The 18,556-nt window shown below is 36.7% G+C and overlaps 2 protein-coding genes across 2 annotated transcripts; both read right to left on the minus strand.

The window, feature by feature from the left end:
* Window positions 1-624: 624 nt before the first annotated feature.
* On the minus strand, window positions 625-8,349 carry LOC142946570 (complement factor H-related protein 1-like). Its single transcript, XM_076087974.1, has 8 exons — window positions 8,277-8,349; window positions 7,929-8,111; window positions 6,341-6,523; window positions 6,047-6,241; window positions 3,601-3,768; window positions 2,640-2,807; window positions 1,119-1,298; window positions 625-818 (listed from the first exon to the last, which is right to left on the minus strand). The coding sequence occupies exons 1-8, from the start codon at window positions 8,347-8,349 to the stop codon at window positions 625-627; spliced, it is 1,344 nt and encodes a 447-aa protein (XP_075944089.1).
* Window positions 8,350-12,188: 3,839 nt separating this feature from the next.
* Window positions 12,189-18,538, minus strand: LOC142946577 (complement factor H-related protein 2-like). Its single transcript, XM_076087988.1, has 6 exons — window positions 18,475-18,538; window positions 18,010-18,174; window positions 15,577-15,759; window positions 13,338-13,523; window positions 12,683-12,862; window positions 12,189-12,382 (listed from the first exon to the last, which is right to left on the minus strand). The coding sequence occupies exons 1-6, from the start codon at window positions 18,536-18,538 to the stop codon at window positions 12,189-12,191; spliced, it is 972 nt and encodes a 323-aa protein (XP_075944103.1).
* Window positions 18,539-18,556: the final 18 nt, after the last annotated feature.

Below are 18,556 nucleotides of genomic sequence, written 5' to 3' on the forward strand. Positions count from 1 at the left end.
TTGCACCTTTAAGCCTTAAATGTAACCATCTGAACATTTTTGAATGAAAATTCCTCTGAACCCACAGAGGGAGCCTAGACTCCTAGTCTTAAATCTTCATCTGTAAAGTAACTAGTAACTAGTTGTCACCAATCGGAAGCGGAGTAAAGTGTAAAGTAGCATAAAATGTAAGTACTAAAGTAAAGTACAAGTACCTTAAAACAGCACTACAATACTTCCAGCACTGTTAAAGTCATGTTTTTGTGCAGAATGATGTGTATTTAGTACCTGCTATACTGAATACCTCATCCCTAATGATTTCAATGTTTTATTAAGAATATATTAAAAATAAATCTTAAAAAGGGAACTGTTGTGCTCAACAGCATTGCAGGCCATACTAATAAATAGTAGTGTCTGCTCTATTTAACCAAATGCTTAAAGGGGAAATACATAGATCCTTTTTCTTATATGAAGAAGAAAACACACTGAGTGAACATGAATGTTTTATTAAAAGTGTCACAGTTGACAGCACTGAAGTAGACACAGAAGATCAGTTCTGTACTAAGTGGTCTAACTACTGTTGTTAAACTTTTACATTTCTGTTCATCCATCTCAGGTCCATCACTTCTAGTTAACTAAAAACCTTTACTGGCAAGTGGGCAAGTTGATCTCACCGTCAACACACTGGAAACGCATGCCCAATGTGCCGACAGGTATTCTTCTTTCGGTACAACTGAAAGTTACATAATCATTATGGTGTGAATATCGCTTATGTTCAGATCCATATCTGAATTCAATATTATGCGAGCGCATGGCTTCTTCATCCACAGTGCAGGGTTCTGCAAAAGATAACAGATGAGCAGAATTGTATTAATGGGGAATGACTATACAGCATACTGCATATACAATTCTGACAATAACGATTCTGTTATATTATTTCATTATAAACCTTTTTTGATTGAAGCTACATAAGAACTAAATAAATGCTACACTCTGTGTAATGGCCCTGTATAATTGATATATTATGTTAATATTAATCAAGCCACTACATGCAAACACTGGAAACCAGAATATCAGTTTTGCGTTTGCAAGATCCTCACAGAATGCCACATGAAAAATGTCTGGGAATTGTTACTTACTTAGACACCTGATCTGTCCAATCCATTCCCCATTCATGCAGGTTTTGTAAGGCTCACCCTCCATGATATAGTAATTCTGACAGCGATATTGAACCCTTTCTTCATGGCGGTGTTGGAATCTTAGAGCTCCTGTGGTGTCTCCGTCTGTAAGGGGTGGTGACGTCCCACAACCCAAAGGAGCTAAAAGAATGTAAAAAAAACACAAAAATGAAACCAAATGAGTCAGTCCCAAAAAAGCCTTTTCATTATTTTTCTTATTGAAGTCTGTGTGTACACACTGCCAGTTTATTGGTGTTTCCTGAGCAGAATTCCTGCGTGTTTGAGTTTTCAGGGAGCAAAAAAATTGGTATGGCCATATTCTCAGGGGTCCCTTGGCCTATCACCTCAAGATATCTAAATTAATATGGGTTCTATGTCTATCCATATAAAAAAAATAAAAAATAAGATAGCACCAATTATATATATATTTTTTTTAAATTGTGGTGTCAAACCTAATCGCTATACTGTATAAACACAAAACTGGCAAACTTAAATCCCATTTGTGAAATACATTTTGTACGTACGTGTGCACGTAATGTTTTTCTCCTCCATTACTGTGGGTAATCAAATTAATAATGCAATTTAGATTTTTTTTAGCTGTTAGGAGATATTTACCATTTCTATTGCCATCAAAACATAGAAACTCCAGTCACACATTATCCCTAAAACAACTATATTTGTTGTACCGTTATGTTCTTACCTGAACAGTTCCTTATCCCTGTCCAGCCACCTTGCTCACAGGTAACAGTAAAAACTCTTTTAGCATCGTTCCGGCATTCATATTGGACATGTTCATTGAGCCTGTAATTATCCTTTTCATTGTTGGTCATTTTTGCATTGTCGATGTGAAGTTTTTTAATGTTTTGTTCATGAAACAAAGTCAATGCAATTACTTACCAAACCCTAAATAAATTCAAATATTTTGAAACAAACAATTTAATTTAAGAAGGAAGCAAGGTACTTCTCATGTCAGACCTTGTGGTGCTCCAGAATGAGCACATTAATACTGATCATTTAACAAAACTCTCACAATATACACATGTATAACCCGTTAAGGATGAAAAAAAAGGAAAGCTATTTTGGCCAGACAAGTTGTAACGATGGAAATGAGGCATGGAGCTGTAGGTTAATGAGTGCTAACTACTTGTCTATTCAAAGTAGATTATTAGTTTTAAATGAAATAAAAAACATGTTTGACATTTTGCAATAGTGAAAAAAGATAAAATAAGATGCATGCTCAAGAAAATTGGTTAGAAGAACAGGTGGCAGATCTTAGCGAACCACTAACCACATTTATTTTACTTTGCTGCTATAAAAAAGACACCAATGTTTGCCCCAAAATGTATTCATAGCGATTCAATTCTAATCTGATAAACAATAATGTAATTGTGGTGGAAGCATGAAAAATAAAAGTTGATAAAATGATGGGAAAAAACAACAACAATCGTCCTTTCAACTATATTGTGTATTGTATTTTCTTACTTGTACATCGTGGCGTCCCGATCCAACCTGCTTTCTCACAGGTTAGAGTAAAACGTCCCTCAGAACCAGCCTTGCAGGTATAATGGACCTGCTCCCTGTACCCGTATATGGTCTTAACCTCTCCCTCAATGTCTGCCTCCTCGTAAGATTGACTGTTGCATGTTATCGCTGTAAAAATAATAATAAAAAAAATGTAGTTATTCTGTACACTGACTTGAAAGTGACATTTTACTGTCATATCAGAGTTGGCACATCAACAAGTAAAATATTCAGATATGTTACACCCCGATGTAAAAGTAAATTGTACTTGTGTTGTGCAAATATAAGACAAGCAAGATGGTCAAGATGCTTGTAAATATGGCACCTGATGTTGCTTCTTCTTTTAATGTGATCACCAGTTATTTCTTTATTTACGTCATGGTGAGGGATGTATAATGGGGTGAACGTGAGCCTTGTTATTGAGCGTGGAGATACAGGAAACATTACATATATGGATCTTTTTTTTCTTGGTCTACAGAGCAGCATTGTTTGATTTTCTCTGGAAAAAGGCTGATAACTGTTGCAATGAGCACCATAGACTGGGACCGAGGCAGATTAATAGTATATTGAAGTAACTGCATAACTTGGAGAAGGGACTTTTGGTTATTAGTTTTAAATGAAATAAAAAACATGTTTGACATTTTGCAGGAGTGAAAAAAAATAAAATAAGATGGATGCTCAAGAAAATTGGTTAGAAGAACAGGTGGCAGATCTTAGCGAACCACTAACCACATTATTTTACTTTGCTGCTATAAAAAAGACACCAATGTTTGCCCCAAAATGTATTCATAGCGATTCAATTCTAATCTGATAAACAATAATGTAATTGTGGTGGAAGCATGAAAAATAAAAGTTGATAAAATGATGGGAAAAAACAACAACAATCGTCCTTTCAACTATATTGTGTATTGTATTTTCTTACTTGTACATCGTGGCGTCCCGATCCAACCTGCTTTCTCACAGGTTAGAGTAAAACGTCCCTCAGAACCAGCCTTGCAGGTATAATGGACCTGCTCCCTGTACCCGTATATGGTCTTAACCTCTCCCTCAATGTCTGCCTCCTCGTAAGATTGACTGTTGCATGTTATCGCTGTAAAAATAATAATTTAAAAAAATGTAGTTATTCTGTACACTGACTTGAAAGTGACATTTTACTGTCATATCAGAGTTGGCACATCAACAAGTAAAATATTCAGATATGTTACACCCCGATGTAAAAGTAAATTGTACTTGTGTTGTGCAAATATAAGACAAGCAAGATGGTGTAGATCAGGGGTGTCAAACTCATTTTCACTCTGGGCCACATCAGCATCATGTTTCCCTCAAAGGGCCGGTTGTAAATGTAAGACTGTAAATGTAACTATTCCTAACATATTGGTAAATAATTGTCTCTGCATTTGATTATTGTTTATTCAAGTGTAAAAATATTGTACATGCAGTTATATAAATGTAAAAATATATTTAAGCACATTTCTGTTATTATAACTTAAATCCTTTTAATTTAGGGGTTAAGAAACCCACATTACTCTATCAAAGATCAAACTATTAAAGAAAACAGCAAAGACAAATATCAAACACAAGTTATTACAATAACTTTGTTCAATGCTTAAAATCCTTTCAACGGTGCGTTTGCACAATCCCACATGAAGTATTTCATGTGTTGTAAAGGCACGTTTAAAGTAGTCTTCAATGTACTCACAATACACATGTCAAATACAGGGTAGCCTATGAAGAGCTGCTTCTATCACTGTTGTGTTTAAGTATCTCATAATTATGACTTTCTATCTCATCATTTTGACTTTCTATCTATCTCATCATTTTGACTTTCTATCTATCTCATAATTTCGACTATGGGGATATTTTTATTATCAAGTCTAACTCTAAATTCATTTTTTTTTTTTTTTTTTTGCTGGCGGATTCGCGGGACACATAAAATGACGTGACGGGCCGGATTCGGGCCGCGGGCCTCGAGTTTGACAACCCTGGTGTAGATGTTTGTAAATATGGCACCTGATTGTGCTTCTTTTTTAATGTGATCACCAGTTTTTTCTTTATTTATGTCATGGTGAGGGATGTATAATGGGGTGAACGTGTCGTAGCCTTGTTATTGAGCGTGCATGGAGTACCAGGAAACATTACATATACGTATGGATCTTTTTTTTCTTGGTCTACAGCAGGGGTCTTCAACGTTTTTCAGGCCAAGGACCCCCAAACTGATAGAGAGATGGAGCAGGGACCCCCGACTATATATATTGTATAAAATTGTGTTTTATATTAAACTGGGCCTAGTGCCATGTATAAACATACCTCTTCATTGTGCATTCAATACTAAGCTATTCAAATAATACACAGGTTCATATATTCATGTTTTTATTTTAAACATGTGCAAGGTACAGTGAGCAGGGAGGCCGTGCCACTGCCATTTATAAACACACCTTGTCAGCTGATACCAATGCCAATATCAACATTGTCTGTCAATTGCATGATAATCATGCAAACAAGCTTCAAATTGATGTTTTCATTTTCAACATAAATGTGGAAATGAAAAATGAGTGATGGCCTATTAGTGCCACTGCCATGTATAAAGATACCTGTTATATTGCATACAATACTGAACTATTAAAATAATGACAGATTCATGTTTAGAGAAAAAAACAAAAACATTTTTTTTTTTTTTTTTAATTGTCTAATCAACCAAAAAGTTTGCGGACCCCCTGTTGAAGACCTCTGGTCTACAGAGCAGCATTGCTTGATTTTCTCTGGAAAAAGGCTGATAACTGTTGCAATGAGCACCATAGACTGGGACCGAGGCAGATTAATAGTATATTGAAGTAACTGCATAACTTGGAGAAGGGACTTTTAGTTCCTGATTTAGTTCCAGATCTTAGTTCCTACGATTTTTGGTGGAAGACGGCAATTACGGTAAAAAAAAGTTTAAAATAAATTAATAAATCCTAACTGGACCAAAAGCTCCTTCCCCGCTTTCCCAAATATGGATACAAAATGACCAGTAATGTCATAGTTAAAACTTCACAATACCTTGACAAAGTGGATTTGGATTCCATCCATCTCTGGTGCATTTGGCCAAGGTGGCACCATCTGTCTTCTTGTAGCCCGTCCCACACGAATATGTTGTAGTCTCACCCAATGTTATTCGTTGTCGCCATGAAACACTCCAGCGATACACATGCTGTGGTCTTTGATTACTGCATACAACCTCTAGAAGAAGAGAAAGACTTGCGTAACTTAAGTAATAAAGATAAGATTGATCATCATCTTCATCACAAATTAATGAACCATACACACACACAATAAAGAACAGCAGTCTCATAATCTGTGTCTGGCACTAAGCCCGTGTAGTTTTATACCTTGGCACACTGGGTGGAAAGTCCATTCTCCATCCTCTTTGCATGTAGTCACTGCTGAGGTCTCCCGAGGGTGTGAAATCCAGTACTTATTTCCACACATGACTCTCAGTGTGTCACCAGGTGGAAACACAATTCTGGAAGGAGATTGATACCTGGTTCCCTCCTGTGGCGGCAGTGTCAGTCTACATCTTATTGCTTCATTTGTTGGGAAATTAAGCATATTATCTGTTAGCACCAATTTTCTCTTGTCAGTGTGATATAACCATCAAACTGGATGACTCAGTTTATACTTACATTCACATGCAGGTGTGGGGCTCCACTCTGCTCTATTTCCTTGTTTGATGCATTTTGAAGGTATGCCTACAGTGCGTTTATATGTAGCATCACATCTAAAGTACAGGACCTCATTTTCTTCGTACTCTGGAATATCTCCAGACACAAAACCATTTTCAATCTCGGGTACTGCACAAGTTATCTCTGTTGGAAAAAACAAAAGATATTTTTTCATAAAAAGGGGATGCACAGTAATCACTTATTGACCTTACTCTGGAGTAAAATAATATCTGAAACATTCAGTTGGGAGGTATTTTTGGTTCTCACATTCTCATATCGCCAGATCAAATCCCAAATGCGGATTAGTCTGGAACCTCTCAGTTCATTTTCTTTTTTCAAAGTGGAGCTATCAGCGGGTTATCAACATGTGATGTAGCGCCGAGCGACCACTGACCAGGTCGGTGTAGATCACAGTGCAGTAGTAACAGCCAATCACAGCACATAAGGGCGAGACGTGCTGTATTATGAGTTGTTATATTAAACCTTTGTCAAAACCAGTCGAAAGTACAGCAAACATCAGTGCAGTCTATTGTTCTTCTCTCAGCAAAAATGTTCAGTTTGTACATCTTCAATTCCATTCCTTGCCTCCTCTCCTCGTGCCTTAGTCCTCCCACCAGAGGAGAGAGGAGTTAATCAAAATGTTTTGCGTGTCATTTTAAAGCAACACCAATTCAATATGGCATTGGCAGCTGCAACATCTGTCCATTGGCATGCCCCTTCAGCCTGGTCTCCCGTTTAACAAAATTGCATTGACAAATATGTTTTGTAGGAAAATTATTTTCTCCTGGATCAACTTAGTTTTTGTTGTTTCACAAATATGTTTCTAATCATAGTCTGCAGAAGTCCACCAAGGGAGGAGGTCAGAGTGGATGGGTGGGTCAAACAAACACAAGACTTTCACACAGGAGACCGCTGTTTGTGTCCCGTGTGAAATCAAATGTCAATATTCACCTATTTTGATTCACGTCCTTAAGCTCGATACCATAACATGTACTTATTTGAAGCCAAACCATAACCATATACTAAACCTAACAAAGAAGGTCAGTTGTGTTTTTTTGTGTGTTTGTTTTCAATTTACAACGTTAGCGTCATGTTGAAAATTGCGACCGCAATCAGGGAGTATGTTTCCTTCAAAACATAATTGAGAATGCAATTTAGTTGTATGGGATCATAATTTTGAAGGAGACAGGTTTGAACTTTTTATGCTTTTATACAGGCGCTGATAAGACTTCTGCAAAGGATACACCCGTGCACCCACGATCTAAGCTCCACCGGCAAGCCTCCTCTTTCCTCGCGATGTGTTTTAGGAATCGAGACATCCTTCAAGATGACGCGTTGAAATTGATTTCCGAATCACAGACAAAAGGGCGGAACAGAGAGGAGACAAGGAGGCACAAAAAGGAGAAATGCGAAGAGTCTGCGGTCTTTGTAATCGGCCCGGCACATCCCATGGTGGGTTATGTTTGTATTTGTGTGTTCCTGTCTTCCCCTTTGCCTATACTTTCACCCTTTTACTAAAAAGGAAGTCATTTTGGAAAGCCTGCTGTACCTTTGCATTTAGGAACTTGTCCACGCCATTCTCCATTTTCATCACAATACATTTCTTGTGACCCAGACAGGATTTCAGTGCGGGACTTGCAGCTGAATTGAACTACATTGCCATAGGTTGCTTCCTCTGGGTCCCCAATCACCTGGACATTCTGTTCCACGTGAATCACTGGACACTGTTGGGCTGGAAGGAAAACAAATAAATCATAAATTGGATGACCAAAAACCTTTCAAACGTTTCAAACTATAAGCACGTAAGAAATACAGTTTTTCAATATTCCCTGACACAGTGACATTTCCCCTTGTATGTAAGGTACTGAACAAATATGATCCTTTATTTCAGCTTTACCTTCACAGACAGGAATGTGGGTCAATATATTTCTAAGGCTCAAAATACAGTGATGATACAGGTGGACCTCCATTCAATAATACGCAGCAGTATGATATTTTAGTATCTGCTGATGATGAAATAGTTTCTGTCCAGTTTAATTACCACATTCACTGTTTCATTATTGACACTTGTGCAAAGTCCATTGTAAAAATCGTTAAATTGAACAATCAGCCAATAAAAGAATTAGACTAAATGGTACTGAGAGAGCAATACTGTTTATATTGCACTATAGTGATTCATACTTAAAAGTACATCAATGCTGGTGAGGAAATTTCACCATTGAATTTCTCAAAACTTTCATCAATATCAATTTGTTTCCTACATTTCTGAAACATTGTATTGACCAACATTCAGCATTCTGACCACAACCTAGCTTAAGGTTAACTTTGTCCCCAGACTGGATGTCAGTGTGTTAATGATTAACAGAGAGCAGGTTAAATATTTAGCACAACAAACATTTAAATGTAAATTAAAAACTCTGCTGCACTTTTATTTTATTTGTTGCATTTGATTTGAGCAACTTACAACTTATTACTACACCGTAACTGCACTCTAACTCTAATTCCGGTATATTCTATTGTATTATATTTTATTTAATCTAATATTTAAAAACGTTTTCATTGCTTATCGTTTTTGAATGTCATTCTTAATGCTTTTTTGACAACGTAAAGCACTTTAAATGATCACTTTGTTTGAAAAGAGCTATAAAACTGCCTTGCATGATCAGACTGAGAAAAACACTATTGTGCTCATACATAAGTCAACCGTTCCAAGTACCAAGACTTTGTTCATGAAATGGCATCAAATTGAGACCTGAGCTGTGTTTGGAATATTATGAAAATGTTACTAGGTTGAACCTCATCAAATTGCAATCAATAAAATTACTTTTTTAAACATGAAAACATTTGCCATTACATTTATGTAATGAAGGGCATGTCTAAGAAAGACTTGACTTTTTCCCCTAAAGAGAATCTAGAATGGAAATGTATCTTTTAGATATGTTATTTACCCCATTTCCTGTAATCTTGTTACATATTGTAATACACCCAGGGGTCAACAACAACAGTATTCATTCTGCTGGTGGTGAAAGTGTCTAACAGAAAGCCATTCAACTTACGGGAGCAGGATTCCTGTTGGACTGCCAGCCAGCCCTCACTCGTGCAAACATATCTGATAGTTGGCCCGGATGTAGTGTAACCAGGTGCACAAGTGAAATGTATCACATGTCCTCCTTGGTAATCAATTCTTTTGGTCTCTTCTGAAATGTTGGCATGAGGAACATCTGGGAGCGTTAAGCATTCTAACAAAGAACATCATGGGGAAAGAGGATGAGATTACACACATTATCACATATGGCGCATGTACAGTACTGCAAACATGTGTAGGGTTGGCTCATCCAAAGTTATTTTCAGCTGCATGCAACACATATGAGAATAGAAAAAAAAAAGAATGACCACACCACTGAGGGGCTAACAATAAAGCAAAGAAAAATGGAAGTTATCAACATTGAAAAGGAAATACAAGGAAGGACAGCTCAGAAAAACTGGCCTCTGCTCAAACTGCAGCACTTTTACACTAGTGAGTGTTAACGAACTATGTGTACACAAACACGGCCATTTGAAAATCCACATATCAGATACCAATATAACATACAGGTTATTCTTCTCATATCTACGAGTCACGTCCACCAAAAAGATAAATAACTTTTATTGGGTGCCGTTACTTTTTATAATCCCCAAATGCCAATTTTTAGAGTTAAATGGAAACATCAGAATATAAATAATTCTAAGTATACACATCTAATATTGAGAGAGAAAATAATTGTATCCCCTTCACACATGCACTAATTCTTCCAGTATTAAGGAAATACCACAAATCGAAACATGCAATTTACGAAGGCGTCTTTCTCTTCTCTTTGCATAAATCCGTAGTTTAAGCTAAACGCTGTTTCTCCACAAAGCTAAATGATAACACTTCAGTAATGAAAAAACTCCTACTTACCAATCTGTGATGAAGAAACTTCCACATTACCCCACAGTTGGAAAAACAGAAGGATTACAGACAACAGCATGGTCTCTAGACAAGCGTTTCCTGAGCAGAATTCCTGCGTGTTTGAGTTTTCAGGGAGCAATAAGGTTCACTACATGGACTGCCCAGTGGGATTGTACAATGCATGTCTCATTGCAACACACAAACACAAACTGTTTGCATCACTGGACATTCCAGAAATGCTTACGTACAGCATCCTTTATGCATACAGCATATTTGTTCAGGGTCCTATCAGTCTTGTTCATAAAAAGCTGTAAAGATGTATATCATAGTACAAATTTACAGTTTTAAATTCTAATAAAGACTTTGGCTCGCGATTAGAGATTGCTGCCTAGATTATGCTCAGCAGCAATGTTTGACCAATTCAGGAAGTGAGACGTTCTGCAGAGAAGTCCTCTGGAGGAAGTCAGGATGGGAGGTTGGGCGAACAAAGCACAGGACTTTAATACTGGAGACCGGGCTTTCCATCCTGTGTTTCACATGCTGTTGGGTTTAGGCCTCTAAAACATGGTTCTAGTTTTGGCAAAATGTGTAAAGATTCAACGCACATTGTGCTTCAAGTAAGTGTTGACTTTCAATATTTAAAGATGACCTGTTTTTCTCAACAAATGGGGAATTATGAATATCATGAAAGACCAAAACTAACAATAAAGAAAAGTGGCACAAAATTGTTTGGCTGATGCATATTTCAAACTATTATTAGGCTTTCCTGATGGTATATTTTCAGAATTAGCTTTATTAGCCAATAATACATGCATATAAAAGGGATTTGACTTTCTTTCCATCTCTCTAAAAATACTTACACAGAAATGGAAATAACAGCGAGGGACAAGGACAACACAACGATGGATAAAGGTAAAGAATAGAGCAGATTGTTATGTACACAAGTAGTGAAAAATAGGTGTAAATATAAATATCCTATAAATATATATAAAAAGCACCCATGACCAAAACTAAAATAAGAAATAAAAAGTCTATTTTTAAATCGGGTGTTCTGTAAGTTGTAAACAAAGCACATGGACTGGATGATTATGTACAGTATGTACATGTAAAGATGTCTATATACTGTATATTTATAGGTTTATCTAAATCTAAACAAATCACCACTAAATGTCAATATGTGATACAAAGTAATGGAAACATACATTCCTGTGCCATCTACCCATATTCAATCAGTTACATGTTGCACATGTCATCAAAGTCTTTCTACTTACAACAAACTACCAAAATAAGCCCTCAGAAATATACCTAACCCCATAAAAGTAAAAATTATACTCAGTTTTTGCACAACCTGGGCGAAAACCTGTACCACCTTAACTTAATACTTGGTGGTAGTAATTTCTTTGAATAAAATACAAGTCATTACAATGTGCTTGATCTTAAGTGCTGCTTAGAGAAACCCATGTAGAAATGAAATAGCATTTGGGAAACCTTTTGTAAAAGTATTCGTAAAAGCGGTCGTAGACAACGTCCTTAACTTCTAAGACCAGATATTGTCATTATCAGGAAGGAGGCCAAGTTGTGTAAGTTATTGTGCTGCATCAATATTCTGGATATTATGTTGTTGTTTTCTCTTCCAGAGAAGAACAGTTTCAAAACAGCTCACTTGAACCTTCCTTTAAGCACATAAAGATGGGACAAACAGACTTGAGTCTCATCATACAAGTCGAGGCAGAAAACAAGGGGAAGTATATGTTTTATTAAAATGACCACACAGAGCACTGAAGCATAGCCACTGGATCAGGATATCACTGGTCTAACGCTTTACTTTGGTCGTACCCCCGGCTCATGTTTATATCTCATCCAGTTAACTAAAAACCTTTACTGGCAAGTGGGCAGGTTGATCTCACCGTCAACACACTGGAAACGCATGCCCGATGTGCCGACAGGTATTCTTCTTTTGGTACAACTGAAAGTTATATGATCATTATGGTGTGAATATATCTTATGTTCAGATCCATATCTGAATTCAATATTATGCGAGCGCATGGCTTCTTCATCCACAGTGCAGGGTTCTGCAAAAGATAACAGATGAGCAGAATTGTATTAATGGGGAATGACTATACAGCATACTGCATATACAATTCTGACAATAACGATTCTGTTATATTATTTCATTATAAACCTTTTTAGATTGAAGCTACATAAGACCTAAATAAATGCTACACTCTGTGTAATGGCCCTGTATAATTGATATATTCTGTTAATATTAATCAAGCCACTACATGCAAACACTGGAAACCAGAATATCAGTTTTGCGTTTGCAAGATCCTCACAGAATGCCACATGAAAAATGTCTGTGAATTGTTACTTACTTAGACACCTGATCTGTCCAATCCATTTCCCATTCATGCAGGTTTTGTAAGGCTCACCCTCCATGGTATAGTAATTCTGACAGCGATATTGAACCCTTTCTTCATGGCAGTATTGGAATCTTAGAGCTTCTGTGGTGTCTCCGTCTGTAAGGGATGGTGACGTCCCACAACCCAAAGGAGCTAAAAGAATGTAAAAAAACCACAAAAATAAAACCAAATGAGTCAGTCCCAAAAAAGCTTTTTCTGTATTTTCCTTAATGAAGTCTGTGTGTACACACTGCCAGTTTATTGGCGTTAACCGAGCAAAAACTAAAACAGTTTAATACACAGCTACCTTCATGAAGGTTTTAATGTTCAGGGCTCTTAAGAGAGGTTTTAATTCAACTTTTTTTAAGTTGAATTCCTGGTGAAACTGTATTAAGTTACAATCATTTTTATGAATGACAAAACACAAAGGCGAAGAATCACTTCTATTTACTTGGGAAAAAAATAGCAGCACAAAGATAATATGTATCAGGGCAGGGTAAACAGAGCAAATCAAGCACTCTAAGTTTGCAGTGCATTGTGGGAGACAACTGACAATTGGGTCATGGATCATCTTTTCCCATCATTTCCCTAGACATGGAGCATGGGGACAAGAAAAGTATTGATTTACCTCCACATGTTGGGAAGGGATCACTCCACTGTCCGCCTGCTAAACACTCAACTAATGCCTTCCCATGAAGAGTGTCTTTAGGATTGATGCATTCAAACCTCAAGTTTTGTCCTTGTCTTAGTTGATTGTCTGGTACATGTGTGTTGAGGAGCACGCCGTCTGGAACACCTGCAACTTTGCATGTTTCTGCTTTGAAGAAAATAATCTGTTTAATCAAGAGGTTAAAGCTGCAGCATGTTAGACTTAAGATCAGACTTTTTGGATTTCATGAACCCAAATCTGATCAATGATATTTCTGCGTGTCATTTTAAAGCAACACCAATTAAATATAACATTGGCAGCTGCAACATCTGTCAAATGGCATGCCCCTTCAGCCTGGTCTCCCTTTTAACAAAATTGCATTGCCAATTACGTTTTGTAGGAAAATTATTTTCCCCTGGATTAAGTTAGTTTTTGTTGTTTCACAAATATGTTTCTAATCATAGTCTGCAGAAGTCCATGAATGCAGACTATGATTAGAAACATTGTTACTTGGTAACATGCAATTTAGTTGTATGGGATCATAATTTTGAAGGAGACAGGGTTGACCTTTTTATCCTGACTTTTGTGTCTCTCACCCAGGAAAGTTTGTTTTGCTGCAATGTTGAGTTTAATCTAGTCTTAGTCTGTGTCATGATAACAATGTCTATCGATGCGGTGTAAGTGTTTAGTTCATTCAATCTTTAATTGATCAGGTTTTATTCAGTGAGTCATATCAAACTATTTGGTATCATCTTGCAGCTGAGATAGCACCAAATTTAAATAAGGAAGAATTAAAATTACTCTGTAAGTAACTATTAGTCAAAATTAAATTGCACCTCTTGGTATGCATGATATAGTGATACAGAATAATATGTACAAAGCAAAGCACAGAGATATAAGTAAACATACAAATTAACAGTAAACATTTGTGATTATACATATTTTCCCCTTGGTGTACACAACTTGTGACCCAAAGACAAAATCGTCTCCCTTTTCCAGATGAACATTTGCAAACTGACCATCACCGGGATGGCCACATGATCTCGCTTAAAACATAAGATTGAAAGAGAATGTGGGTAAATATATTTCTAAGGCTCAAAATACAGTGATGATACAGGTGGACCTCCATTCAATAATACGCAGTACGATATTTTAGTATCTGCTGATGATGAAATAGTTTCTGTCCAGTTTAATTACCACATTCACTGTTTCATGAACAGTGTTGACACTTGTGCAAAGTCCATTGTAAAAATCGTTAAGTTGAACAATCAGCCAATAAAAGAATTAGACTAAATGGCACTGAGAGAGCAATACTGTTTATATTGCACTATAGTGATTCATACTTAAAAGTACATCAATGCTGGTGAGGAAATTTCACCATTGAATTTCTCAAAACTTTCATCAATATCAATTTGTTTCCTACATTTCTGAAACATTGTATTGACCAACATTCAGCATTCTGACCACAACCTAGCTTAAGGTTAACTTTGTCCCCAGACTGGATGTCAGTGTGTTAATGATTAACAGAGAGCAGGTTAAATATTTAGCACAACAAACATTTAAATGTAAATTAAAAACTCTGCTGCACTTTTATTTTATTTGTTGCATTTGATTTGAGCAACTTACAACTTATTACTACACCGTAACTGCACTCTAACTCTAATTCCGGTATATTCTATTGTATTATATTTTATTTAATCTAATATTTAAAAACGTTTTCATTGCTTATCGTTTTTGAATGTCATTCTTAATGCTTTTTTGACAACGTAAAGCACTTTAAATGATCACTTTGTTTGAAAAGAGCTATAAAACTGCCTTGCATGATCAGACTGAGAAAAACACTATTGTGCTCATACATAAGTCAACCGTTCCAAGTACCAAGACTTTGTTCATGAAATGGCATCAAATTGAGACCTGAGCTGTGTTTGGAATATTATGAAAATGTTACTAGGTTGAACCTCATCAAATTGCAATCAATAAAATTACTTTTTTAAACATGAAAACATTTGCCATTACATTTATGTAATGAAGGGCATGTCTAAGAAAGACTTGACTTTTTCCCCTAAAGAGAATCTAGAATGGAAATGTATCTTTTAGATATGTTATTTACCCCATTTCCTGTAATCTTGTTACATATTGTAATACACCCAGGGGTCAACAACAACAGTATTCATTCTGCTGGTGGTGAAAGTGTCTAACAGAAAGCCATTCAACTTACGGGAGCAGGATTCCTGTTGGACTGCCAGCCAGCCCTCACTCGTGCAAACATATCTGATAGTTGGCCCGGATGTAGTGTAACCAGGTGCACAAGTGAAATGTATCACATGTCCTCCTTGGTAATCAATTCTTTTGGTCTCTTCTGAAATGTTGGCATGAGGAACATCTGGGAGCGTTAAGCATTCTAACAAAGAACATCATGGGGAAAGAGGATGAGATTACACACATTATCACATGTGGCGCATGTACAGTACTGCAAACATGTGTAGGGTTGGCTCATCCAAAGTTATTTTCAGCTGCATGCAACACATATGAGAATAGAAAATAAAATAAACAAATGACCACAACGCTGAGAGGATAACAATAAAGCAAAGAAAAATGGAAGTTATCAACATTGAAAAGGAAATACAAGGAAGGACAGCTCAGAAAAACTGGCCTCTGCTCAAACTGCAGCACTTTTACACTAGTGAGTGTTAATGAACTATGTGTACACAAACACGGCCATTTGAAAATCCACATATCAGATACCAATATAACATACAGGTTATTCTTCTCATATCTATGAGTCACGTCCACCAAAAAGATAAATAACTTTTATTGGGTGCCGTTACTTTTTATAATCCCCAAATGCCAATTTTTAGAGTTAAATGGAAACATCAGAATATAAATAATTCTAAGTATACACATCTAATATTGAGAGAGAAAATAATTGTATCCCCTTCACACATGCACTAATTCTCCCAGTATTAAGGAAATACCACAAATCGAAACATGCAATTTACGAAGGCGTCTTTCTCTTCTCTTTGCATAAATCCGTAGTTTAAGCTAAACGCTGTTTCTCCACAAAGCTAAATGATAACACTTCAGTAATGAAAAAACTCCTACTTACCAATCTGTGATGAAGAAACTTCCACATTACCCCACAGTTGGAAAAACAGAAGGATTACAGACAACAGCATGGTCTCTAGACAAGCGTTTCCTGAGCAGAATTCCTGCGTGTTTGAGTTTTCAGGGAGCAATAAGGTTCACAACATGGACTGCCCAGTGGGATTGTACAATGCATGTCTCATTGCAACACACAAACACAAACTGTTTGCATCACTGGACATTCCAGAAATGCTTACGTACAGCATCCTTTATGCATACAGCATATTTGTTCAGGGTCCTATCAGTCTTCTTCATAAAAAGCTGTAAAGATGTATATCATAGTTTAAGAAGTTGTTTGGATCAATTTACAGTTTTAAATTCTAATAAAGACTTTGGCTCGCGATTAGAGATTGCTGCCTAGATTATGCTCAGCAGCAATGTTTGACTAATTCAGGAAGTGAGACGTTCTGCAGAGAAGTCCTCTGGAGGAAGTCAGGATGGGAGGTTGGGCGAACAAAGCACAGGACTTTAATACTGGAGACCGGGCTTTCCATCCTGTGTTTCACATGCTGTTGGGTTTAGGCCTCTAAAACATGGTTCTAGTTTTGGCAAAATGTGTAAAGATTCAACGCACTTTGTGCTTCAAGTAAGTGTTGACTTTCAATATTTAAAGATTACCTGTTTTTCTCAACAAATGGGGAATTATGAATATCATGAAAGACCAAAACTAACAATAAAGAAAAGTGGCACAAAATTGTTTGGCTGATGCATATTTCAAACTATTATTAGGCTTTCCTGATGGTATATTTTCAGAATTAGCTTTATTAGCCAATAATACATGCATATAAAAGGGATTTGACTTTTTTTTGCATCTCTCTAAATGTACTTAGACAGAAATCGAAAATGGAAACAACGAGGGACAAGGACAACACAACGACACATAGCAGGTGAACACTGCATCATCTGCACTTAACACTAGGTGGGAGTTTTTGCACAACCTGGGAGAAAACTGGTAAAAACCTGTACCACCATAACTTAATACTTGGTGGTAGTAATTTCTTTGAATAAAATACAAGTCATTACAATGTGCTTGATCTTAAGTGCTGCTTAGAGAAACCCATGTAGAAATGAAATAGCATTTGGGAAACCTTTTGTAAAAGTATTCGTAAAAGCGGTCGTAGACAACGTCCTTAACTTCTAAGACCAGATATTGTCATTATCAGGAAGGAGGCCAAGTTGTGTAAGTTATTGTGCTGCATCAATATTCTGGATATTATGTTGTTGTTTTCTCTTCCAGAGAAGAACAGTTTCAAAACAGCTCACTTGAACCTTCCTTTAAGCACATAAAGATGGGACAAACAGACTTGAGTCTCATCATACAAGTCGAGGCAGAAAACAAGGGGAAGTATATGTTTTATTAAAATGACCACACAGAGCACTGAAGCATAGCCACTGGATCAGGATATCACTGGTCTAACTCTTTACTTTGGTCGTCCCCCCGGCTCATGTTTATATCTCATCCAGTTAACTAAAAACCTTTACTGGCAAGTGGGCAGGTGCATCTCACCGTCAACACACTGGAAACGCATGCCCGATGTGCCGACAGGTATTCTTCTTTCGGTACAACTGAAAGTTATATAATCATTATGGTGTGAATATCGCTTATGTTCAGATCCATATCTGAATTCAATATTATGCGAGCGCATGGCTTCTTCATCCACAGTGCAGGGTTCTGCAAAAGATAACAGATGAGCAGAATTGTATTAATGGGGAATGACTATACAGCATACTGCATATACAATTCTGACAATAACGATTCTGTTATATTATTTCATTATAAACCTTTTTTGATTGAAGCTACATAAGAACTAAATAAATGCTACACTCTGTGTAATGGCCCTGTATAATTGATATATTATGTTAATATTAATCAAGCCACTACATGCAAACACTGGAAACCAGAATATCAGTTTTGCGTTTGCAAGATCCTCACAGAATGCCACATGAAAAATGTCTGGGAATTGTTACTTACTTAGACACCTGATCTGTCCAATCCATTCCCCATTCATGCAGGTTTTGTAAGGCTCACCCTCCATGATATAGTAATTCTGACA

The sequence above is a fragment of the Anarhichas minor genome, unplaced genomic scaffold, assembly GCF_050575085.1.
Source record: "Anarhichas minor isolate MPS153535 unplaced genomic scaffold, ASM5057508v1 ptg000010l, whole genome shotgun sequence".
Lineage (NCBI taxonomy): Eukaryota > Metazoa > Chordata > Actinopteri > Perciformes > Anarhichadidae > Anarhichas > Anarhichas minor.

Coding starts and splice junctions, on each gene's coding strand:
- LOC142946577 (XM_076087988.1), bottom strand. CDS start 18,538: ATGGAGGGTGAGCCTTACAAAACCTGCATGAATGGGGAATGGATTGGA. Junction 15,760..18,009: donor GCGTTTCCAGTGTGTTGACG/GTGAGATGCACC, acceptor GTTCTTTGTTAG/AATGCTTAACGCTCCCAGAT. Junction 12,863..13,337: donor TCCCTTCCCAACATGTGGAG/GTAAATCAATAC, acceptor ACATTCTTTTAG/CTCCTTTGGGTTGTGGGACG.
- LOC142946570 (XM_076087974.1), bottom strand. CDS start 8,349: ATGGAGGTCCACCTGTATCATCACTGTATTTTGAGCCTTAGAAATATA. Junction 3,769..6,046: donor TTTCCACCCAGTGTGCCAAG/GTATAAAACTAC, acceptor TTATTTTTACAG/CGATAACATGCAACAGTCAA. Junction 1,299..2,639: donor CGGGACGCCACGATGTACAA/GTAAGAAAATAC, acceptor ACATTCTTTTAG/CTCCTTTGGGTTGTGGGACG.